Genomic DNA, 26,129 nt, shown 5'->3' on the forward strand with positions numbered 1-26,129 from the left:
CCTCTCAAGGAAAGGTCCCCCTCTACACCCCAGGATTCCCTGGCCACACAAGGAAAGGGATTCACTTCCCCCAAGAAGAAGAGGAATCTTTGTCTTCAGCCCTAAAGAATAGGAGTCAGCCCTCACCTCTAGCCCTAGTGAAAGGTAGCCCAGACCTGTACCCCTTAAATACATTGGGTTACCCCCTGATCATGCTCACACCAGATTAAATGCACCCCTCTAGGGAATTAAGGCCATGTCATGACCCTTGCCCCTGGCCCTCACTGGCAAGTCAGCCTTCCAGTTAGGGCCAAGACCAAGGCTGTAAAACCTCATCCAAGACTCTCTTGGAGTCAGTCCTGGCGCCAAAGGCACCAGGTTCATAACCATCATGAAGACCAACATTAGAATGGGAATATTTACTTGGGACTATTTAACTTGGGGGGTTCGGCTCAGCCAACATGGAGGCACACACATAGCTCAGTTACAAGGATCTGAGCTATGCGGTCTAGTCTTTTGGGTGTGGCAGGCCTGGGACTACTTTACCTGGACTACTTTACCTGAGACTATTTAAACCGCACCCAAACAGGAGAACATGCTTTGCGTTATTTTGCTGTGGGCAGCGTAACGCTCACTGTGTCCAGTTCTTTAATGCCAGCTTACCTGAAACCAAGGACCTGCAGAGAGAGAAAGAACACTACGAAACTTACTTGGAACAGTATCCTGTCTTCAATCCATCGCCGACTTCATTTCCACTCACCTGAAGGTACGAACTCCATCATCCGGCACCGCATGCATCCTGGAATACCATAGCCTGGAAAGAGGAGAAAGAAAGACCACATTAGTAAGCGTTTACTCACGTTACCTCCCGAATGAAGAAAGCCACACAATTCTTACCTGGGTAGTCATCTCCTGGTCAGTATCATTGCTGGAACATTATGGCGCTCGGCAAGGAACATCGCAACCTGCAAGGAGAGCAAAGGCACAGGTTAGCAATATAAAAGGTGAAACAGCGCCGCACATCACGCGTTACTCACTGGACAGCATCGCGCACACCACAATGACAATACCTTTCCATACCTAAAAGGAAAGAAGCAAGACATTATTATTCGAACTAAGAGGAACATAAGACCTGCATATAAAGACTGTAAAGCAGCAAACCTACGGAGACGCAGCATTCCTGGATTCCCACAGGGGGGCTTGTACCAGTGAAGTAACTTGGTTGCTGCTCGCACCCCCACATCTACACGCCCCTGCCACGAGGAGCAGGACGGAGAATCCACCTTTTACAATATTAAGGTGCGGCGAGGGCCCAAGGGGGAGGAAGGAGAATATAGGATCCAGCTCTCCTATATTGCAGACCCATCTTTAACCAGAGGCCCTTACCAAGGGACCGAGAGAGGGTTCGAGAGTGCAAATCATCCAACCAGGGCTGGGTGTCGTCCCCGTGGATACCGGTTGAGCGTAACAGGCCATGAGTCTATCTTGCAAGAGATAACAAACTTTAATCTTTACAGAAAATGAGGATAAGAGCAAAGAACTCTACTCATCAACGGTCTGTTCTGTGCCCCCAACTGCTGCAAGCTCCTGAAGACTGGTGCTGGGCCCGGAACTTAAATACTCTTGACTTGGTTACTGGACACCGGCAGAGCTCATCCAAAATTGTCCTTCTTGCCTTTCAAGGGATTCTGCAAAGTCTTCTTTTCTTCATCAGCAATTCCTGGCAGCCATGCTACTTAACATATTAATACCTTCCATAGACACACACTCCAGCCCTGCAGATGTTTACAACCCTTGAGGCCTAGCCCCGAGGAAAAACTAAACATTTTTTGAACTAATTTTCATTCATACTCTGCTCATCTTACTCATATTTTTGTGGTCCTTCAATCTCTTTTAAACCCGATTTCATAATTCTGTATGTCGTGCATTGAATCTGTACACTCCTATTCTTAGTCTGCATGGGCATTTGATGGACAGGAACAGCTGCTCTGTCCCTTCGTGTGCTCTGAGAGAGCTAGCCTCGGTGACGCAATGCCTGTAGTCTATTTGTAGCACAGGCTGCATTCACTGTGTGCTTTAAGCAAAGCGAACAACAATTTTACCGTTTTTCAGATATATCCATCTAAATAGTTATTTGCACCTTATTTTTCAATCCCAACTATCTTTATTTATTGACTAGCCACGTGTGTGTGATATCTTTGCATGAAAAAAGCTTTCTCAGTGCTATAGTGCTTAGTCTTGCCTAATTGTAAAGCGATTGAGGGGTGCAGGAAGGCGCGATCCAAAGCGCTAGCTCCTCCTCAACATTCCCCCCTTTTGTTACTTCTACAGTAACAAACTCATCCCCACCCGACATATCTAGAACCCCAGAAATATATGGCAAGGTGTTTTAGATCCCCCAATTGGTCCCTAATAGTGCAATGATGATGGGACTATAGGAACACATCATCAGAGACCCCATTGGCACGTGCAGAAGAGAACCAAGAAGAACACGATCACAGGAATCCGTACTTTTACTGCTGCCCCCAGCCATGACAGGACCCAATCATAGACAAGCGATAGTCAATCTGTGTTCTGAACTCCACCTTCTTTCTTCATTTGAACACCTAGATTGTGCACCACCTTGATGATGTGGGATAGTGACCCATTCTCAGCATCCTCCGGTGTATAAAAGTGCAGCAGCTGCTTGTACCCCAGGAGCCAGAAAAGATGAAAAATAAAGTCTCTGCTGAGCTAAATAAAAAAGATTGTGGAACAGTTTAAGACATTTTGACCTCTTCTTTCGTCCCCGCCGTTAAAATCGTACTTTTTCTGGCTGCATACCAAATACTTGTCATTTGCAAACTTCTTTCTGCTTCTGTGGGTGCTAGAGTAGCTGTTGGCACCAAGACAGGAATTTCTTCTCCCTTCAGGTGTTCTTCCAGGATTACTAGTAGCACTGAGTGCAGGGTGGCCAGTGAACCCTTGGCCCTCCAAGATGGCAGGAGGTGCTGGTAGGCTTGTTGGCCACAAACCCAGTAGTAATCCATCACTGCTGCCGTAGCTTTCCATCATAATAGGGATCACAAGAGTGTGGTTGCACTGTGTGTTTGCGCCACCAGGAACTGTACCTTCATTGCTAAAACAAAGTTCAATGTTTTTGGCTCTATGTATTTGCACTGGCTTCTTCATTGTTGCAATCCCTGTCAGCCTTGTGATGTGTTGGGACCATATTTGCGCACACATAGTCTCTATTTCGGATATTGCTTCTCCACTCTACTCGATCAGCCCATCTGCCAGGCACATCACTGTGGTGACCTGCCATTTGTGATTGTCATTTGAGTAACCTCCCAAGGAAAAATGTGGCCCTTGGAGACATTGGCGGTATTTTGTGTTGTCATTGCATAACTTTGGGTCTAGATCAATGTTCTTCAACTGCACACTATGTGCCTGGAATGTGCCCTTTATCCCCTATAGTATATAGTGCAAGATGTCCCGGGCATTATGCCTTTAATTTGGTATGGATGTGGAACTAAAACCTTAGGAGCCCCTGATGTGTGTGGGAGAAGCGCACACACATAACATCTTTCATTGATTTCCTTCCTGCAATGTGCATATCCGAGTACCAGCTATTCAATGTTTCTAAATGCTGAATGTCAGAAAGTGTATCAAAGCCCAACCCCTTATATAAATCATACGTCATTCATACTTCCCGTTTCATTAGTCTAAGTAAACTTGTATTTTGGTTTCATACATATAGTTATACTAGCATTATTTTCCAACTGCCCAGCCCCCAACCCCCTTTATATGGCCACCCCATGTAACAAACATACTTTCATCCACCCCAACAACCACAACCAGTGTCATACAAAAAACATCATAGTACTAAAAAGAGGCACTACATAATTTCTAAAACAAATGTAATGCATTTTAACTTTATCCCTACATAACAGAGGTCGGTCAACCATCTTTCCTTATTCCTGGGGAGGAGAAAAAGGGTTATCAAGAAAGAGGAAGGGAGAGAGAAAGGGGGAGAGAGAAAGGCGGAAACCCTTTTTCTACCAGAGCCGACCGGGTCCTGGACCTTCCCAAAAAAAAAAAAATTGAAAAATTAAATAAAAATGGACAAAAGAAAAAAACAAGAAAAAATGAACAAAGAAAGAAAAAAGCATGTGTGCCACTGCACACCACCCTGGCATTGATCCTCAAATGTCTCTTCTTTGCATATGCCCTTACTAAACGTTGCCTTGTCTCAGGTGCTCTTCAGACATCCGAGAGATGCACCCAATATCTAACTCCTTCATACGGACGGCGAGAGGAGTACAGAACACCACCTCATATGGACCTTTAAACCTGGGGCTGATCAGTTCCCCAGATAATAATGGTCCAGTTGTAATATGGGTAATGTGTATGGGCCTGTGGTCTCTCTTTCTACAGGGGTGGTCACTATTTCTCCCCCACCCCCTTTACTGCACGCCACTACCGCCCCGGTGTGCTTCTGTCCCATCCGCTGGTCAATTATTTTTGACCCATCAACATATGTCTCCTTTCGTCGATGCATGAGCCGTTCATCAGAGTGGGAAAATAAATAAAACTCCTGTATATAATCCAGAGTTGCTAAAAATGGGGCCGTGCAAATAGATAATGTCCTCAAATTCTCTAGTCATTTTGTCAGTCCATTCAAATGTACTTTTAAGTCCTCTGTCCTTCCCTGAGACTTTGTAACAGTGGCCTTGTGTATACTGCGTAGTCTAGGATCCATGCCCTACAATAATTACATAAGCCCAAAAAAACTGCTACATTTCCTTCACAGTACTTTTTCCCATTACAAAAATGAGTTGTTCCAAGTATAGTCCCTCCTGTTGGCAGTATTGTAGCTTCTTTGTATCTGCCTTGTACCCTTTGTGAGCCAGCAATTGCAATAATGCAACACAATCCCTCCTGCACTTATGTTCATTTTCACTACATACCAACTGATCATCCACATACTGGATGATTTGTGCTAAGAACCCTACATCAATGTGATCTTGTACTGGGGTCATATCTCTCAGTAACCCAACATCATGTGGATTAACAGTCCATAATTATGCTGGCACACATCGCATGCCCTCCTCAAAAATTAAAAACATCTGAGTTACCACTGCCATCAGGGTCCACTGTACCTCCCTATACTGCACCATGATATCACAGGGGATGCAGATCCCCAAAATAATCTTCACATTTTACTCACTGTCCTCTAACTCCTCATCAGTCATTTTCTTTAAATACACTGTCGTGTCTATACATAATATTGTGCACCACTTGCACCCAACATGGTTTGTTCCCATTAGGACTGCTCTGTCTGATACTACTAGTCCTTATAAATCTAATGACAATATTGTCCTTGCCACCACTTCGGGTGGCACCATGGTTCAGAAAATAAAATCTGTAGGTACTTGCCAACACTTTGTCGCAATTTGAGGCACAGCATTTACTAATACCTTTAAATATATATATATATCTATCTGGGACCACAAGAACCCCATGTACTACTAACTTCCTTGCTATTGCATTGATTTATACCATTGCTTGAGTTACACACATCGCCCTCTCAACCTACCCCTCCGTAGATTTTTCCCGGGCTGTTGCCACTCCAACTCTCGCAAGGCAAATACCTGTCTACCGGCACAGTCTATACAGTGAAAAATCAATAATGAAGGGGGGAAAAACAGAACTGAGGCCAACGGGCGCGTATACACCCGATGACGTCACCCTCGACGGAGGCCTTCGGGGGACCATCGACTCGACGATATCGATGCACAGCGCCCTCTGCCGTAAATATATTCCGAAGCAGCTGAAGCTGGATGGAATACATCAAAAATGAGGAATACGTTGGAGGAACATCCAATCGAAAGAACGTTACCAGTTGGTAAGTAACCTGTTCTTCTGGTAATACTGCTTCAGGTTCTTGTAACCTAACCAACCTTTCCTGCAATGCTCTTAACTCGCTGTCTCTCTTTTCCCCTCCCCCTCTCCCATGCACTTGCGCATTCTCAATGTCACTGGGCATAGTAAGATCGTTGTTTTGTTCTCCCCTGTTCCACTCCCTTGCCGCGCTCTGAAACACTTGTGTACGAGCGTGATAAAAATAAAATATCAATATCAATGTTCATTATCTGCAAGACTTGTCCCAGCACTTGCCCATATGTCCCCAGCCTGGTCCTCCACTATGGTGACCAGTGAACTTAGTCTCCTAGTGCTAAGGCTACCCCCGCTGTTTGTTTTTCAGATTTATGGATCCATTTACTAGCTCCGTCTATAAGCTGGGGGAGAGCTTAAATCAAATTATTTTTGTACATTTGAGGCAATGGCACATGCTGTGTTATCCCTACTTCTTTATGTATTAGAGGCATCTGCATATCTGTTTTTTTTTCTACCCTTTTAGTATTTGTCTGATCTTGAAGTGGAACACACTATCCCTTGATCTGTAAATAATAGTTATATTTATTGTACTGAGCAGATCCCTACCCAGCAAGTTCACAGAGGAACTCTCTGAATCTCTGCATGTAAAGAGTTTTGCCTGATAATGGAAAATTCCCCTCCATGATGCATGATTTAGTTTCACCTAAATCTACCATAAATATAAATTGCCGGTTTCCTATTTCCTCCTCCACCTAGCGCTCCTCTTCAGGGTGTGCAGTTATCAATAGGATTGGACGTGCAAGTTCTTTCTGTGGGCTGTCCTATTCAGAATATGTATTTGTCCTGGGGAATGAAAAAAGGCTGCCCCCGTCATTGTAACTCCTTACAATGGGGCGCTGTTCTCCCTGCCATTCTGTTAAACTGTGTTCCCTCACCTTGCTGTAGTTGTTGCCCTTACCTGTCAGCCCCATAGGGGAACTGATTTTTAACCCCTCACCCAGATGGCTGTTGTCTACTTCCTGGATGCCCTTGGAATCCCTTCCCTGGAGGTGATGGCCCATAATTAAATCTCATCCCAGGCCTGTTCCTGCATTCCCTTGTGAAATGCCCCCATTTCCACCAATACCAGCGCTGTGATGTTCCCGATTCTCCACCCGAGGCCCTATCCTCCCAAAGCCTCCTGTTCTTGCTCCTCGAAATCCTCCTTTTCCCCTTGGTGCTCCTTCACACTGCCACTGTGTGTTGGGGTACTGTCCCCTCCCCCCCCATGTCCCATTGTCCCTGTCATCGTTCACCCCATAGTGCTGCATTTGTGGCATTCCCAATTCGTTGAATATCTCCTGTCCTTGCCCCCTGAGCCAGTGCTTTCACTGGTGCTTGAACGACAACCTTATTTAGTTTCTAGTCCACTAGTTTTGCCTCGTTTGTTTGCGCTTCTGGGCTGTCTCCCTGTCCCTCTCCTTGATTCTCTTATAATTGTGGACTATTATACTTTGTATCTCTGCCCACCCTTTGGCTTCCATTCCCACAATTTTATCTAATGCCTTCTGGTCCTCTTTTGGTAGTCCCCTCTTTACAATAAAATAGATAAATGGTACTGTCTCAACTCTCCACATTTCCTGTAATTTAAGAATAAACGTAACTTGGTCCTCATCATCACCCATTGTGCACTGCATTAAAGAATGTAAGTCAGGGGTATCTGGGTACATCCTTTGTAGGGCATCCCGTACGCTTGCCCTTACCTTATCAAAGGCTGCTCCAAAGCCAAGTGCAATTCCTGGTATGACTCTGACTTAGCTACACTTAAAAGTAAGTGTAGGGAAGCTGAGAGGAAATAGAGGGCTTCTTGTTCATCCTCTGACAAACTGGTCTGTTGCCTGCTCCAAAGGCAATACCGACTCTGTCCTCACCAAGCAGCGAGTCCACATTCAAGCTCGTGTCTCTGCGGCATGTAACGGCTAGGCCGAACTCTTGAAAATCTGCAAGGAGATGGCCAACCCTGCTGCAGTCTCTACCCCTAATGTTGCCTCCCCGTCTCTTTGCAATGCCCTTGCCTCTTACTGCATCTCAAAAACCCAGGGCATCCTGTCCACCACCCTACCCACCTCTCGCCATCCTCTCCCCTTTCTTGCTGACAATCCTTCAGGCACCCCCCCCCCCACCCTCCTTCTCATTGTTTACTCTTTTCTCCCCTGATGAGGTCGCTAGACAAGTCCGATATTTGAAAGCCTTGTCAAAACAGGTTCATCCCTGTTCGTCTAAAACCATTGAGGACCACATGAAACCCTCGCTCCGGCCCCTGCTGATTTTTTGAAACCACTCCTTAGCCTCAGGATCCTTCCCCTCACCTCTGAAGCACTCCCTTGTGCAACCTCTTCTCAAGAAACCCACAGCTGACCCTTCTTGTCCAGCTAACTATCGCCCGATTTCCATGACTCCTTTTCTGGGCAAACTCCTGGAAAGGCTGTCCATCTCTCAGCTTAACCTTCATTCCAATTCTGTTGGCCTGTCTCCATGACCACCAGTCTGACTTCATAGCTGCCAGAAGCGCGGAAACTGCTCTCCTGAACATCCGTGAAGATCTGCTCTCCAACTTTGACTCCAACATTCCCTCTGTCCTACTTGATATCTCTTCTGCCTTCGACACGGTCAACCATACCATCCTGCTCAACTGTCTCCGTGATAACCTTGGTATCACTGATCAGGCTCTGGCCTGACTGACCTCTTTCCTCTCTGAGCAACCCTTCCAGGTCCAACTTGGGTCCTTCCTATCCTCTATCTTCCTCTCTACCTGTGGTGTTCCCCAGGGGTCTAACCGCTGGCCCTGTCTTTTCAACCAATACCTGGCAACTCTCGCCCATTGCATTGTCATTTTCTGCTCAAATTTCCAGTGCTACTTTGACCACACTAAACTCATTTTCAGTCTGCCCTTGGCCACTTCCTCTCCCATCTCTGATTGCCTATCTGCCATTCAGGATTAGTGTGCCGCCAATGATCTTTGTCTGAATGCCAGCAAGACGAAGATCCTCCTAATCGGTACACCCTCACCATCCTTTCCCCTCACTCTCTGGCCGGCCTCCCTTGGCCCTCCTCCTTACCCCACCTGCGAGGCTAAGAACCTCGGGGTCATCTTTGACTCCACACTTTCCGTCTCCGCCCACATCTCTGAAGTCTCCAAAAAGTCAAACTTCCTACTGCACCTCCTCAGCTGTACTCTTCCCTTCCTCTCCTTCCCCCCAGAAGCTCATGGTCTCCAAAGCTCTGGTTCTCTCTAGGTTGGACTATTGTAACAGCCTCTTTCTAAATCTACCTGCCTCTTCTCTCCGCCCTCTGCAACTAATCCAGAACAGGACTGCGAGACTTGTCCTTGGCCTCAAGCCCTTGGATCGTATCTTTCCAGCCCTGAAATCTCTCCATTGGTTCTCAGTGGATGCAAGGATTACATTCAAAACCCTCTGCATTATCCACAAGGCTTTCTGGGGCCTGGGTCCAAAATGCCTTCAGCTATCCCTCCGCAAATACCTCCCCTCTCAAGCTCTTTGCTCCTCTACCTCTAACTCCCTCAGGGTCAGTCGTTTTTCAAAGAATCGAGCTGGGGGTAGATCTGTCTTCGGCTGGGGCCTCCCTCAGGAACAGCCTCCCTGCCACTCTAAAACTTGAGGAGAACCATCTCCGGTTCCGGAAGCACCTCAAGACCTTCCTCTTTGCTTCTGCCTTCACTCAACCCTCGCCCTCTCCCCTGCTGATGTGTTCTCTCTTGGCACCGTGCACCTGGCCACCTTCTGTCCTCCGGGCCCAGGTACCTGCTCACCCTGCCACCCTCCCGCACTGCTTCCGTGCCACTCCTTGCACTGGGGTCTGTATCTGTACCCATACAGTCCCCTCCCTTTTTCCTTACTGCACCTATCAAACCTACTCTGTCTGCTGCCTTAAACACAGACTTGCCATTTGCTGGCTGCACTACCACTGTTTGTTGCCTTTATTATTTATTTATTTATTATTTATCTGTTTCTCCTTTGCTCCGATTTGTCCACTTCCCCCTTCCATGCACTTTTCCCCTCCCCCTCTCCCATGCACTTGCGCATTCTCAATGTCACTGGGCATAGTAAGATCGTTGTTTTGTTCTCCCCTGTTCCACTCCCTTGCCGCGCTCTGAAACACTTGTGTACGAGCGTGATAAAAATAAAATATCAATATCAATGTTCATTATCTGCAAGACTTGTCCCAGCACTTGCCCATATGTCCCCAGCTTGGTCCTCAACTATGGTGACCAGTGAACTTAGTCTCCTAGTGCTAAGGCTACCCCCGCTGTTTGTTTTTCAGATTTATGGATCCATTTACTAGCTCCGTCTATAAGCTGGGGGAGAGCTTAAATCAAATTATTTTTGTACATTTGAGGCAATGGCACATGCTGTGTTATCCCTACTTCTTTATGTATTAGAGGCATCTGCATATCTGTTTTTTTTTCTACCCTTTTAGTATTTGTCTGATCTTGAAGTGGAACACACTATCCCTTGATCTGTAAATAATAGTTATATTTATTGTACTGAGCAGATCCCTACCCAGCAAGTTCACAGAGGAACTCTCTGAATCTCTGCATGTAAAGAGTTTTGCCTGATAATGGAAAATTCCCCTCCATGATGCATGATTTAGTTTCACCTAAATCTACCATAAATATAAATTGCCGGTTTCCTATTTCCTCCTCCACCTAGCGCTCCTCTTCAGGGTGTGCAGTTATCAATAGGATTGGACGTGCAAGTTCTTTCTGTGGGCTGTCCTATTCAGAATATGTATTTGTCCTGGGGAATGAAAAAAGGCTGCCCCCGTCATTGTAACTCCTTACAATGGGGCGCTGTTCTCCCTGCCATTCTGTTAAACTGTGTTCCCTCACCTTGCTGTAGTTGTTGCCCTTACCTGTCAGCCCCATAGGGGAACTGATTTTTAACCCCTCACCCAGATGGCTGTTGTCTACTTCCTGGATGCCCTTGGAATCCCTTCCCTGGAGGTGATGGCCCATAATTAAATCTCATCCCAGGCCTGTTCCTGCATTCCCTTGTGAAATGCCCCCATTTCCACCAATACCAGCGCTGTGATGTTCCCGATTCTCCACCCGAGGCCCTATCCTCCCAAAGCCTCCTGTTCTTGCTCCTCGAAATCCTCCTTTTCCCCTTGGTGCTCCTTCACACTGCCACTGTGTGTTGGGGTACTGTCCCCTCCCCCCCCCATGTCCCATTGTCCCTGTCATCGTTCACCCCATAGTGCTGCATTTGTGGCATTCCCAATTCGTTGAATATCTCCTGTCCTTGCCCCCTGAGCCAGTGCTTTCACTGGTGCTTGAACGACAACCTTATTTAGTTTCTAGTCCACTAGTTTTGCCTCGTTTGTTTGCGCTTCTGGGCTGTCTCCCTGTCCCTCTCCTTGATTCTCTTATAATTGTGGACTATTATACTTTGTATCTCTGCCCACCCTTTGGCTTCCATTCCCACAATTTTATCTAATGCCTTCTGGTCCTCTTTTGGTAGTCCCCTCTTTACAATAAAATAGATAAATGGTACTGTCTCAACTCTCCACATTTCCTGTAATTTAAGAATAAACGTAACTTGGTCCTCATCATCACCCATTGTGCACTGCATTAAAGAATGTAAGTCAGGGGTATCTGGGTACATCCTTTGTAGGGCATCCCGTACGCTTGCCCTTACCTTATCAAAGGCTGCTCCAAAGCCAAGTGCAATTCCTGGTATGACTCTGACTTAGCTACACTTAAAAGTAAGTGTAGGGAAGCTGAGAGGAAATAGAGGGCTTCTTGTTCATCCTCTGACAAACTGGTCTGTTGCCTGCTCCAAAGGCAATACCGACTCTGTCCTCACCAAGCAGCGAGTCCACATTCAAGCTCGTGTCTCTGCGGCATGTAACGGCTAGGCCGAACTCTTGAAAATCTGCAAGGAGATGGCCAACCCTGCTGCAGTCTCTACCCCTAATGTTGCCTCCCCGTCTCTTTGCAATGCCCTTGCCTCTTACTGCATCTCAAAAACCCAGGGCATCCTGTCCACCACCCTACCCACCTCTCGCCATCCTCTCCCCTTTCTTGCTGACAATCCTTCAGGCACCCCCCCCCACCCTCCTTCTCATTGTTTACTCTTTTCTCCCCTGATGAGGTCGCTAGACAAGTCCGATATTTGAAAGCCTTGTCAAAACAGGTTCATCCCTGTTCGTCTAAAACCATTGAGGACCACATGAAACCCTCGCTCCGGCCCCTGCTGATTTTTTGAAACCACTCCTTAGCCTCAGGATCCTTCCCCTCACCTCTGAAGCACTCCCTTGTGCAACCTCTTCTCAAGAAACCCACAGCTGACCCTTCTTGTCCAGCTAACTATCGCCCGATTTCCATGACTCCTTTTCTGGGCAAACTCCTGGAAAGGCTGTCCATCTCTCAGCTTAACCTTCATTCCAATTCTGTTGGCCTGTCTCCATGACCACCAGTCTGACTTCATAGCTGCCAGAAGCGCGGAAACTGCTCTCCTGAACATCCGTGAAGATCTGCTCTCCAACTTTGACTCCAACATTCCCTCTGTCCTACTTGATATCTCTTCTGCCTTCGACACGGTCAACCATACCATCCTGCTCAACTGTCTCCGTGATAACCTTGGTATCACTGATCAGGCTCTGGCCTGACTGACCTCTTTCCTCTCTGAGCAACCCTTCCAGGTCCAACTTGGGTCCTTCCTATCCTCTATCTTCCTCTCTACCTGTGGTGTTCCCCAGGGGTCTAACCGCTGGCCCTGTCTTTTCAACCAATACCTGGCAACTCTCGCCCATTGCATTGTCATTTTCTGCTCAAATTTCCAGTGCTACTTTGACCACACTAAACTCATTTTCAGTCTGCCCTTGGCCACTTCCTCTCCCATCTCTGATTGCCTATCTGCCATTCAGGATTAGTGTGCCGCCAATGATCTTTGTCTGAATGCCAGCAAGACGAAGATCCTCCTAATCGGTACACCCTCACCATCCTTTCCCCTCACTCTCTGGCCGGCCTCCCTTGGCCCTCCTCCTTACCCCACCTGCGAGGCTAAGAACCTCGGGGTCATCTTTGACTCCACACTTTCCGTCTCCGCCCACATCTCTGAAGTCTCCAAAAAGTCAAACTTCCTACTGCACCTCCTCAGCTGTACTCTTCCCTTCCTCTCCTTCCCCCCAGAAGCTCATGGTCTCCAAAGCTCTGGTTCTCTCTAGGTTGGACTATTGTAACAGCCTCTTTCTAAATCTACCTGCCTCTTCTCTCCGCCCTCTGCAACTAATCCAGAACAGGACTGCGAGACTTGTCCTTGGCCTCAAGCCCTTGGATCGTATCTTTCCAGCCCTGAAATCTCTCCATTGGTTCTCAGTGGATGCAAGGATTACATTCAAAACCCTCTGCATTATCCACAAGGCTTTCTGGGGCCTGGGTCCAAAATGCCTTCAGCTATCCCTCCGCAAATACCTCCCCTCTCAAGCTCTTTGCTCCTCTACCTCTAACTCCCTCAGGGTCAGTCGTTTTTCAAAGAATCGAGCTGGGGGTAGATCTGTCTTCGGCTGGGGCCTCCCTCAGGAACAGCCTCCCTGCCACTCTAAAACTTGAGGAGAACCATCTCCGGTTCCGGAAGCACCTCAAGACCTTCCTCTTTGCTTCTGCCTTCACTCAACCCTCGCCCTCTCCCCTGCTGATGTGTTCTCTCTTGGCACCGTGCACCTGGCCACCTTCTGTCCTCCGGGCCCAGGTACCTGCTCACCCTGCCACCCTCCCGCACTGCTTCCGTGCCACTCCTTGCACTGGGGTCTGTATCTGTACCCATACAGTCCCCTCCCTTTTTCCTTACTGCACCTATCAAACCTACTCTGTCTGCTGCCTTAAACACAGACTTGCCATTTGCTGGCTGCACTACCACTGTTTGTTGCCTTTATTATTTATTTATTTATTATTTATCTGTTTCTCCTTTGCTCCGATTTGTCCACTTCCCCCTTCCATGCACTTTTCCCCTCCCCCTCTCCCATGCACTTGCGCATTCTCAATGTCACTGGGCATAGTAAGATCGTTGTTTTGTTCTCCCCTGTTCCACTCCCTTGCCGCGCTCTGAAACACTTGTGTACGAGCGTGATAAAAATAAAATATCAATATCAATGTTCATTATCTGCAAGACTTGTCCCAGCACTTGCCCATATGTCCCCAGCTTGGTCCTCAACTATGGTGACCAGTGAACTTAGTCTCCTAGTGCTAAGGCTACCCCCGCTGTTTGTTTTTCAGATTTATGGATCCATTTACTAGCTCCGTCTATAAGCTGGGGGAGAGCTTAAATCAAATTATTTTTGTACATTTGAGGCAATGGCACATGCTGTGTTATCCCTACTTCTTTATGTATTAGAGGCATCTGCATATCTGGGTTTTTTCTACCCTTTTAGTATTTGTCTGATCTTGAACTGGTCTGTCCCTCCCCACTGCCTCTTGTGGCAGGGACTGGTTTCTCACTGCCTCCTCTCCTTCTTCTTCTTGCCCTGCCTCTTCATTATTTCTACCACCTTGATCTTCCCCTCCATTATCCCTTGTTTGCTCCACTTCTTGTCCCAGGATCCGTCCATACCCTCTGCCTATCATCTTTTTCAACACAAACATTTCTTGTTGCTTCAGGGTTAAACCCAAACAAAAAAAATCTCCTGACTTCCAATCACCTATTTTCTGTACCAGTACCCTTATTTCAAGTGGATTGTGTCCTCCAACGTATTCCTCATCTTTGATGTATTCCATCCAGCTTCAGCTGCTTCGGAAAACATTTTCGGCAGAGCGCGCCGTGCGTCGATATCGTCGAGTCGATGGGCCCTCAAAGGCCTCCGTCGAGGGTGACGTCATCGGGTGTAGTAGCACGTGCGGCACCCGCTGGCCTCAGTTCCGTTTTCCCGCAGTGTATGTTGCTTCGGAGATTCGGCGTGCCTTGAGTTCTGTGAAGAAAGAAGAAATACGAAATATGTATTTGTCATCGACCACGACCTCGAAATCGGGTTTCAAAAAGTGCAAGTCGTGCAGCTCAAGAATGTCGATCACTGATCCGCACCGAGAGTGTTTATGGTGCCTTGGAGAAGGCCACGACATGGAGGCCTGTATGAAGTGTCAGGCGATGACGGGGAAAGCCTTGCGAGAGAGGAGGGGAAAACTGCAGGTAGGGTGTAAGTATGACCGAAAAGCTCCTAGCGTAGAGTCGAAGTCCTGTGAGGAGAAATCTCGACGCGAGAGGCATCGATCCAGATCCCGAAGCGGTTCCCATCGCTCGTCGTCTTCGACGAAAAAATCGAAGAAACGATGCCACAGGTTCCCCTCCACTTCGTCTTCGGGTGAATCCCCAAAAAGGATGAAATGTCCCACAAAACATTCATCATCCGAAGAGTGGGAAGCATTTAGAGTAAAAATGATGGAGGTGTTCGAAAAAGCAAAGCCTCGGTCCGCGCCTTCCTCGGAAGCCGGCCGGGAGCATTATCGCTCCGACACTCGCACGCCCTCGAGCCCGGGTGATCGAAGGAGGAAGGGGTAGAGCACCTTTTAGGACGCAGAGTGAAAAAGATTGCTCGAGTAGAGTCGACCGCTCGAGGTCACAGACGCTGTCCAACACCGAACATACCTCGAAGGGCAAGTCTTCGAAGAGTGCCTCGACGCCCTCAAAGCTGATGCCGTCGAAGTCTGGTACTACATCGACGTTATCGACTCCTTTGTCGACGCCGAAGCCCTCGATGCTGAAACTTCCAGCTCAACAAGATCAGCTAGGAAGAGAGAAAGATAAAGGCTAAAACACCTATGTTGCATTCAGGACCCATTGGCACTGCTCCTCCTCCAGAGAAGGTTTTCAAACCTCTACCTAGGAAGGAGTTTTTCAAATTCTTGACCTCAATTTTTGAGGAACAAGAAAAATCTGATGAGGAGAATGTACCTTTTGGGGCTTGAATTTGGTACTCCAAATGTTCCTGAATGCCTGATTTCAGAGGAAAGCAGGATGAAAGATTTATTGATACGTCCCAAAGAAAATGAATTTGGTACACCAGAGCCAGGTGAACATGCCAATCCATCATACCGTCAGTTAATGACTAAGGTAGTAGATTATTTGGGTTGGGCCAGACCTACAGCTCAATTTATCCAAGATCATCTTACAGACATACTGGACCATGGTCCTACTGAAGACCCAATTCTACCTTTCCATGTGGCCTTACAAAATAGGGTGGCCAAAAATTGGGAGACTCCGGATTCTATTCCTCCAGTGAATAAATCCCTTGCTTCAAAATACCGTCCTGCCAGTAGTGACCCCGGCTATCTGTCTAAACATCCCACTCCCGAATGTTTGGTCATACAGGCAGCCACAGCTTCTAAGAAACTTCCGTACCCGTCTATCCCTCCAGACAGGGACGATAAACGTGTGGATGGCTGGGCACGGAAGGTATTTTCAGCTGGGAGCATGGCATTAAAATCGGCCAACTCCACATGTGCCTTGGCAAAGTATTCATACACTCTGTGGGAGTGCATTGCAATGGCGGCGGAGCACATACCAGAAGGGGAAGAAAGGGAAGGATCCCTAGCCATTGTTGGAGATGGTAAGGTAGCTATGCAGGAATCCCTTGAATCTAGTTTGGACACTGTTGATAGTGTGAGCAGGTCCATGGCCACAAGCACGGTAATGCGTAGATTTGCATGGTTACAGAAGTCGGGTTTTGCACCAGACGTACAGAATCGTCTTCTGAACATGTCCTTTGATGGTTCTCACCTTTTTGGCAGCAAGGCTGACGAGAGCCTTTAGAGGTTGCAGACCTCAAAGGCAGTTGCCAAGTCGTTGGGAGCTGCTATCAGGCAACCTCAGTCTTTTCGTGCGACAAGTCAATCTTGGAGGGGACGATACTATCGTTACTACTCCTCATATGGAAGAATGAGAGGAATGGCCAGTCAAAGGGGCCAAAGAAAGGCCACTCGCGGTGGACGAGCAAAACGTGCAAAGCCAGCTACAGCCTCTTTGCCATCAGCGGCTGCAGCAACCGCCTCAAAACCACTTTGAGGACTTGCATCACAAGACACCTGTAGGAGGCAGGCTGTCACAGCATCTGCAAGAATGGCGAGCCATTACTTCAGATGTTTGGGCTCTAGAAATAATAGCCCAAGGTTACTGCCTTCCTTTTCTAACGCAACCTCAAAGCAATCCACCCGGGAGACACTCAAGTTTTTGGACCCGCTCCTACAGCAGGAAGTTCTAACCCTGCTGGAGAAAGGTGCTATAAAACCGGTACCTACAGCGGAGAGGAACATGGGATGGTACTCCCCGTATTTTTTGATCCCCAAAAAGGACAGAGGACTGAGACTCATCCTGGACTTAAGAAACTTGAACAAGGTCCTCAGGAAGGGCAAGTTCAAGATGGTTACCCTTTCTCAGATCCTTCAGGCCCTTCAACTTCAGAACTGGTTGGTGTCATTGGACCTCCAGGATGCTTATTTTCATTTGCCGATTCATCTCAAGCACAGAAAATACCTGAGGTTCGTGGTTGGCGACTCACATTATCAGTTTCGAGTCCTACCATCCGGAGACCTCCGCCCGAGGGTCTTCACCAAATTGATGGTGGTAGTGGCAGCGCACCTCAGGAGAGGGGAGATTCATGTCTACCCCTATCTGGACGATTGGCTGATCAGAGCAAGCTCTACCAAACAGGCACTGGATCACCTGAGTGTCACCTGCCACTTCCTCCACAGTCTAGGCTTCTCCCTCAATTTCAAGAAGTCACAAATGACACCTCAACGGCTCCAATATATAGGAGCTGTATTAGACACATCCCTGGGAAAGAGCTCGCCTCCCAGGTTGAGGGCTCAAGACATTCTTCAGCTGGTTTCCAAATTCCAAAACGCCCAAAATCTTCAGGCCTACGACTTAAGGTTACTCGGCCTCATGGCATCCTGCATCTTTCTGGTGCCAGAGGCACGTCTGAGAATGAGATCCCTTCAGTGGGCCTTAAAGACTCAATGGTCCCAGTTCTCAGGTCGAATGACGGATATTCTCCAGATTCCGTACAAGGTTTGTCAAGATCTTCTATGTTGGACTTGTTCAGAGAATATCCTGAAAGGAGAGCCTTTTTGGCAACCATGGCCGGAGATCACAGTAGTGACGGACGCCTCACTCAAGGGGTGGGGAGCTCATGCCAACGATCTGAAATCAGCGGTCGTTGGTCTTCATCGGAGTCCAAACTACACATCAACCTTCTGGAACTGAGAGCAATCAGACTAGCGCTGAAGGCTTTCCTGCCATCTGTCAGAGGGAAGAATGTCCTCATAATGACGGACAACACAGTGGCCATGCATTAGCTAAACAAAAGAGGTGGTGTAGGGTCACTTCCTCTGTGCAGAGAGGCAATGCAACTCTGGTATTGGGCAATTCAAGAAGGAATCTCTAACAGCAGTTCACTGAGCCGGGGAAGAGAATATGACGGCAGATGCTCTAAGTAGCCAGAGCACAGTATCCCACGAATGGGAACTGGCTCAGGAAGTCATTCAAGAGATCTTTGCCCTTTGGGGGAACCTCTCAAGTGGACCTATTTGCGGCCGGAATCAACCGGAAGTGCAAAAGGTATTGCTCAAGGGAATTTCCCCCGAGAGGAGCCCTGGGGGATGCGTTTGTGGTGGAGTGGAATTATTGTATGTGTACGCTTTGGGAGCCGCATGATCCTAATTGCCCCGAATTGGGTCAGGAGAACATGGTACCCGGACCATCTATACATGTCCATCTGTCCCCCAGTATGTCTTCCTCAGAGAGAGAACCTTCTCTCTCAAATGGAGGGTCAGGTTCTCCATCCAGAGGTCAAAACGCTCAACCTTCACGCTTGATATCTGAAAGGCTGAGATACAGGGATTGGAACCTTCCAGATGACGTCATGGAGGTGTTGCTTTCGGCAAGAAGGCCAGCAACAAAGTCTCTATACCGTTGCCGTTGGAAAAAGTTTTGCAACTGGTGCAGAGAAAAGAATGTCGATCCTTTTCTATGTACTATTTCGGAAGTACTGTCCTTCCTTCTGACCCTAGCACATAGTGGTCGGAATGTTGGAACCATTAAAGGTTATCTTGCGGCGCTTTCCATCTTCAAGCGCTCGTCGGAAGAATGCTCCTACTTCAAAATTCCTTTGATAGTACAGTTCTTAAAAGGACTCACTGTTTCCTCCTCACTCATTTCAAGTGCCAATTTGGGATCTCAATTTGGTCCTAAAATTCTTAATGTGTGCTCCTTTTGAACCTTTGCACACTTGTCCATTAAGATTACTGACATGGAAAACTGCTTTCCTAGTTGCTTTAACATCTGCAAGAAGAGTGAGCGAATTGCAGGCACTGTCTTCTGGGCCACCCTATACTGTGTTCCATAAGGACAGAGTTGTGTTGAGGGTTAAATCCTTATTTTTACCAAAAGTGGTATCAGAGTTTCATTTAAATCAAAAAATTGTGTTACACGCATTCTATCCTCCACCTCATCCTAGTAAGGAGGAGGAAAGATTACACAGATTGGATCCAAAAAGAGCTTTAAGCTTTTATATCTCTAGGCTTTCTAGGCTTAGAGTGGACAGCCAACTGTTTATTGGCTACACAGGAAAAAGATTGGGTCAGTCAGTAACAAAACAAACAATATCACGTTGGATTGTGCTTTACATTTTGGAATTCTACAGACTGGCGGGAAAAGATCCACCAGAAGGTCTAAGGGCTCATTCCACCAGGGGTATTGCTTCGACTACAGCCCTACAAAGAGGTGTTCCTATAAGGTCCATTTGTGAAGCAACGACTTGGTCATCGCTGCATACTTTTTCAAAGTTCTACAGCCTAGATGCTTCCCAATCTAAGGAGCTGAATTTTGGTAGAGCAGTCCTATACTCAGCCACCTAAAGATATTGAAAAAATCTAATCCCTCCTCCGTGAAAATGATCCTTATTGCTTTGGGAGTCTATCAAAGATGAGGAATACGTTGGAGGACACAATCCACTCGAAGAACAAGTTACTTACCAACTGGTAACATTCTTTCGATTGGATGTTCCTCCAACGTATTCCTCATCGCCCTCTCAACCTACCCCTCCGTAGATTTTTCCCGGGCTGTTGCCACTCCAACTCTCGCAAGGCAAATACCTGTCTACCGGCACAGTCTACACAGTGAAAAATCAATAATGAAGGGGGGAAAAACAGAACTGAGGCCAACGGGCGCGGCGCGTGCTACTTATACACCCGATGACGTCACCCTCGACGGAGGCCTTCGGGGGACCATCGACTCGACGATATCGATGCACAGCGCCCTCTGCCGAAAATATATTCCGAAGCAGCTGAAGCTGGATGGAATACATCAAAAATGAGGAATACGTTGGAGGAACATCCAATCGAAAGAACGTTACCAGTTGGTAAGTAACCTGTTCTTCTGGTAATACTGCTTCAGGTTCTTGTAACCTAACCAACCTTTCCTGCAATGCTCTTAACTCGCTGTCTCTCTAATTTTGGCCCCTATGGGTACACCAATGGTTCAGGCATATAGAGCTTGTGGATGGGTTATATTTAGGTGCAAAAACTCTTGAGTGCCCCCAAACCCCTCAAGTTGGTAATCCTGATAATCCTGTTGACACTCTCTCTACCTCTGGAGGCTTGTAGACCGAGTCTTTATACCCTACTGCAGGTATAGGCATTTCAGGGGTATATCCCCTTACATTGCATCTTTTTCACCTTCCTGATCTTCCATATCCTCAAGATCTAGAATCTCTTCTCTTTTTTGGGACTTGTTCCCTTCATCTTTTTCTGCTACAAAGATGGACATTTATTATAGCATGTTTCTGTTATGGGAGCCCTGCTCTGGCCAGGAGCAGGACGTCCCCCCTTCCTTTGTTTCTACTAACAATTGTTTATTTATTCTGTTAACAGAGTGGCAGAACCCTATGCATGTGATTGTATTGGAGTTTCTACCTTCATAATGTTGTGCATTTCCCTAATGCTTCACTTAAACCCTACTGCTATACTGAACATGCTTCAAAAATACAGATCAACCCACTTTTTCCCCCACCCCCTTACTTTTTCTCACCCACACACACACCGCGACTCAACCACGTTCCTTCCTTTTTTTACCACAAAAGACAGCAAGAGAAAATATACAAAAAATAATTAACCTCCAGGCCCATATCTTATACCGAGACACTACTTTTGTAATACCACGTATTGCTTTTGTCGTCATAAGAATAATAATGTTTGGTAATACTTCTCAACCTGTCATGGCTGAGAATCCTTTACCTCCCAGTCCTTATAAGCTGGGGATCCCTTTCATCTCAGTCTTTTATATGCTGAGGTTCCATTTCCATTTCCATTATAAAAAGTAGAAAAACAAAAATATGTGACAATTTCAATACATAACCCACCTCTGATCATACTACATCACCAATAGTCCTATGCCAAAATACATCACAAAATCCTATTTCATCTATTCCATTGACCTTGTGCATCATTCACATCACCAAATATTTCGTTCACATCACCATATCATACATACACATCACCGCATCATACATACATGTTCCCATGTTGTTATCACTTGCAAGAGTATACTCACGTGGCCGTTGTTCACTTGAGTTTCCTCTGTTCCGAAGCTGGCCTGTCGTTTTGGAGCCCCGCCCTGCTTCAGTGAGCAGAGAGGATTTCTTTTAAAATAGCTCCTACTAAAATCGCTCAATATAATGGGGTTTTTGATTAAGGGGACTGGTCACTATAGCTGGGTGTGGCTCTTTTCCTGGTGATTAGGCCTGGGCTTCGTAAAGTATGGGGGAAGACTGAGGTCACGTAGGGGTCCCCACGGAAAGGTAGGCCATACTTGTACCCCTTAAATACATTGGGGTGCCCCATGATCACGCCAGATTAAATGCACCCCTCTAGCGAATTAAGGCCATGAGTATATCTTACAAGAGATAACAAACTTTAATCTTTACAGAAAATGAGGATCGGAGCAAAGAACTTTTGACAATGCAGGCAGAATCATTGCAGAGGGAACCATTATTAAAAGACATGCTTGGTTACGCCAATCCGGCTTCAAGCAAGAAACTCGAGCTACACTTCTAAATATATGCCTATTGAGGCCAACGTCCTCTTCGGAAAGGCCGTTGAAGATGCCGTCAAGTCTGCAAAGGAGGAATATGACACCTTAAAATCCTTGGGCCAGCTTACCAATAAACCCACAGGGCAAAGGGGGTAATAACAGTAATTTTTGTTGCTTTCGTGGACAAAACTCAAAGAAAGGTTCAAACTACAATCGGAACCAAGGATCGTCCTGGGGTAACAATCAAGGCCAGGCCTCACAGGGTTACCAAAGAGGACAGCGCAGGGGTTGTGGCCGTGGGAGGTCCTACACTTCTAGAGGTGGAGCCATACCTCCAAAACAGTGACTACCCTCTTCAGGTGTCCTCCCATGCCTCTCCAGTTGGAAGACGCGTTTCAAACTTCACCCAAGCATGGGAGGGAATCGCCTCAGACAAATGGGTGCTATCCACCATGGCAGGCGGTTGTGTGGAACTGATCCAGCGACCTCCGAACCATCCCCCGTGTCAAAAGACTCCCTCAAAGGAAAAACAGCAAATCCTTCTTGAGGAAATTGCAACGCTACTCCAAAAGGACGCCATAGAGGTTGTCCCGGTCAACCAGGTAAAAAAAGGGTATTTATTCAACCTACTTCCTTGTGTCAAAAAAATAATCTAACAATGCGCCCAGTATTAGACCTACGCCCTGCAAACACCTATGTCAAGCCCCAAAAATTCTGCATGACTACGCTGCAAGAAGTGATTCCCCCTTCTAATGCAGGGGAGACTATAGGGGAACACTGGATATGAAAGATGCTTATTTTCATATTTCAATGTTACCAGCGCACAGAAGATCATTTCGATTCAAGATAGCGAACCAGCACTACCAATTCAAGGTGCTATCCTTCGGAATAGCATCCGCTCCAAGGGTATTCAAAGGTACTGGCGGTGGTAGCAGTGTACCTGCGCAGGGAGGCAATCCCAGTGTACCCTTACCTGGATGACTGACTGATTACACCCATATTTGCAGACGAAACATTCAAAGAACTATCAACCTTCTCTTTCAGTTGGGCTTCTCAATAAATGAGAAAAAATCAAGCCTAGTGCCAAGCACAGCCAAACAGTTCCTTGGGGCTGTAATAGACTCAGAAGAGGGTTTAGTCTTCACATCAGTGGTAAGAGTCCAAAATGTGTTACTGCAATCCTCATTATCAGGCCGACCGCCAGATAAGCATACGCAAAGCTATGCGTTTGCTAGGCATGATTGTTTCTTGCATTTACCTGGTACCACACGCACGCCTGCGCATGCGACCCATGCAGGAGTGGTTGGTGAAACAGTGGTCGATCTAGTGGTTGTTTCGCCAACACTAGGTCAAAGCCTTCGCTGGTGGACAAGAGAAAATCTGTTGAAGGGGAAACCCTTCCACGATCCAGAAGTACAGGCGATAGTTACGACGGACTCGTCTCTCGCTGGATGGGTGGCTCATCACACAGCACAGGGTCTGTGGACTCGTGCAACGACGCAGAACCACATCAGTCTGTTCGAACTACTGGTGGTATTCAAGCCCTTCAGGCATTCACAATACACCCAGCGAACCAGTCAATGCAAGTCCTCACCGACAGCACTACAGCCATGTTTTACATCAACAAACAGGGGGGGTACACGCTCTCCAAATCTGTCCAACCTAGCACAACAAATTCGGAAATGGGCATGCAAACGGAAAATATTCCTATCACCACAACATATTCCCGGAGAACTCAACTCTCTAGCCGACTCACGGAGCAGAGATCCCCTACCAGAGGCACACGAGTGGCAACTAGACACAAATGTCGTAGACCACCTCTTCTCTCAGTGGGGTTTCCCCACGCTAGACTTGTTTGCTACATACGAAAACAAACAATGCCCAGACTTTGCGTCCAGCTTCCCCCAACCATGCTCCAAGGGGTACGCCCTATGGATGAACTAGTCTGGGAGATTTGCTTACGCTCCCCTCCACCCCCCGACTCCTCTTATGAACAAGTTGGTGAAAACGGTGGAAAGTACTGGTCATCAAGGCATTCATGGAGGGAGTAAAGGGACTCCACTCTCCAATTTCAAACCCACCGCCAGGTTGGGATCTCAATGTAGTATTTGCTAAGCTCATGGGACCTCCTTTTCAGCCGATGTACAAGTCTTAAGCACCTGACTTACAAAACTGCCTTCTTAGAGGCTATTACTTCCATAAGAATAGTTAGTGAATTGCAAGCATTGTCAGTGCAGGATCCTTTCTTTGTCGTACACATGGACAAACTGGTTTTACGTACTCATTCTAGGTTCTCTCCTAAATTCATCTACAAATTACATGTGAACCAGTCCATTGAGCTTCCGGCTTTCTTCCAGAACCCCAAAAGCTCAGCTGAGGTAAAACTCCACACACTAGATGTAAGGAGGGCGGTCCTTTACTATGTAAACAAGACCAGGCAGCTAAGAAAAACAGACCAACTGTTTGTCTCAGTAGCCCCAGGCAGAGAAGGGGACCACATTTCCGAGAATGCCATCTCCAGATGGATAGTCGGATGCATACAACTGTGCTATTCCCTGTCAGACAAGACACTGCCTTTAACGCAAAGAGCTCACTCCACAAGGAGCAGAGGAGCTACTCTGGCATTTATTGCAAATGTCCCCTTAGACAGCGTTTGCAAAGCAGCTACATGGAGCTCAGTACACACTTTCACTCAGCACTACTGCATTGGCACTCATTCCAAGACAGATACACAGGTGGAACAAGCGGGTCTAAAACATCTGTTTACCCATGAACCGTCTCACAACCCACCACCTTCTCCTAACACTGCTCGCCAATCTATGCACAGCATGTGATCTAAGCAGATTCCACAAGTCTCAGAAGGGATACATTACTCACTGTAATCATATTTCTGATGCTTGTATCTGCTTAGATTCACATGCGCCCACCCTTCCTCCCCTTGGAGAGAAGGTGCATGGATGATTATGAGCTTGTCTGATATATATCTGCTTTAATACACCTGTACTCGCGCTACACTTCATGCTACCTCATGTCAGAAACAAAACAATCTGAGGGACCTTGACCCATGAAGGACCATGGGTACAGTGGACGTCAAACTAGGGTTAGTATTACTGACACGCCCTATTGACGTTCCTTTTCAAATTTCGGAAACAACTGTAATACTCTGCAGCTTCCTCTAGATGTCGGCCTATGCACAGCATTTGAATCTAAACAGATACAAGCATCAGAAATATGATTACGGTGAGTAATTTATCCCATATAGATTGTTCTTTAACTTGTACTGGTGGTGACCAGCTTGGCAGAGAAAGTACAAAGCCTGCCAATCTGTGAAAGGTGGTAACTCTGTAAAAACTATAGCTTTAGACAACTGTTTGTTTAGCAATGAAGGTTACCCAAGCTTACAACACGGGCAGTCTTGATTCATAATGCTAGCCTCCGTTGTTGACCTAGAATTTAATTTAGTGCATAACTATATATTATGTTACTGACCAATGGTTCCTGGTTCTTCTGCCACTGAACAGGAAACTAAATTTGATATTCACCTCTGTATTGAAGCCTTTTGAAATATCCCAAACGTAAGATCTGTTTGTTTTGGACAGGCACAACACACCACAGAAAAACACACAGCAGGCCTCGCTCGCTAACTTCCTCACCGCCACTGGCCCCACTACCATCCTGGTATACCCTTCACATGCAGTTTGAAGATGCACTGAACAAAGATGCCAAAGGTCAAATGAAGAGTTTACGCAGAGAGATACAGAAGGAACTGGATCTGCAGAGAGTAAAAGCAAAGGTACAGTCCTTATCCTCACTTCACTCTTCTGTGGGGAAATAAGCTTATTTTTTGTTTGTTTAGAACAATAGCCGTAAAGAATACATACCCATCTTCTCTTTACCTAGCCCATCATTTGTGTCAATACTGCTAGGGTGATCTTATTCTTCTATCTTGGATATGATTCAGTTCTACTTAAGTTCACAAAATTATTTATTGAATGACCACAGCCCACCTTTCATTACTAAGACTGTGAAATAACAGAGGGTTCTTGAACATCACGTAAAAGAACTTAGAGGAAGTTGCACTGTTTTGTGGCACACTGAAGATGCTGGCAAAACAAAGGGTGATGGTTGTTCTGTTTTGGAATTCATCTTAATTTCTGGTGCAGCTCTTGGCAACCCTCCATGCCATTA

At 46.8% G+C, this 26,129-nt stretch overlaps 1 protein-coding gene across 3 annotated transcripts in view; it reads left to right on the plus strand.

The window, feature by feature from the left end:
• CEP95 (centrosomal protein 95) overlaps nucleotides 1-26,129 on the plus strand; it is a 1,206,983-nt gene that overhangs the window by 786,940 nt on the left and 393,914 nt on the right. For all 3 annotated transcript variants that reach the window (XM_069655013.1, XM_069655014.1, XM_069655015.1), the window contains one exon: nucleotides 25,541-25,734. In XM_069655013.1, the coding sequence (XP_069511114.1) occupies nucleotides 25,541-25,734 (194 nt within the window). The remainder of the gene's footprint in view (nucleotides 1-25,540; nucleotides 25,735-26,129) is intronic.

This window comes from Ambystoma mexicanum, chromosome 3q (assembly GCF_040938575.1).
Source record: "Ambystoma mexicanum isolate Mex_15411 chromosome 3q, UKY_AmexF1_1, whole genome shotgun sequence".
Lineage (NCBI taxonomy): Eukaryota > Metazoa > Chordata > Amphibia > Caudata > Ambystomatidae > Ambystoma > Ambystoma mexicanum.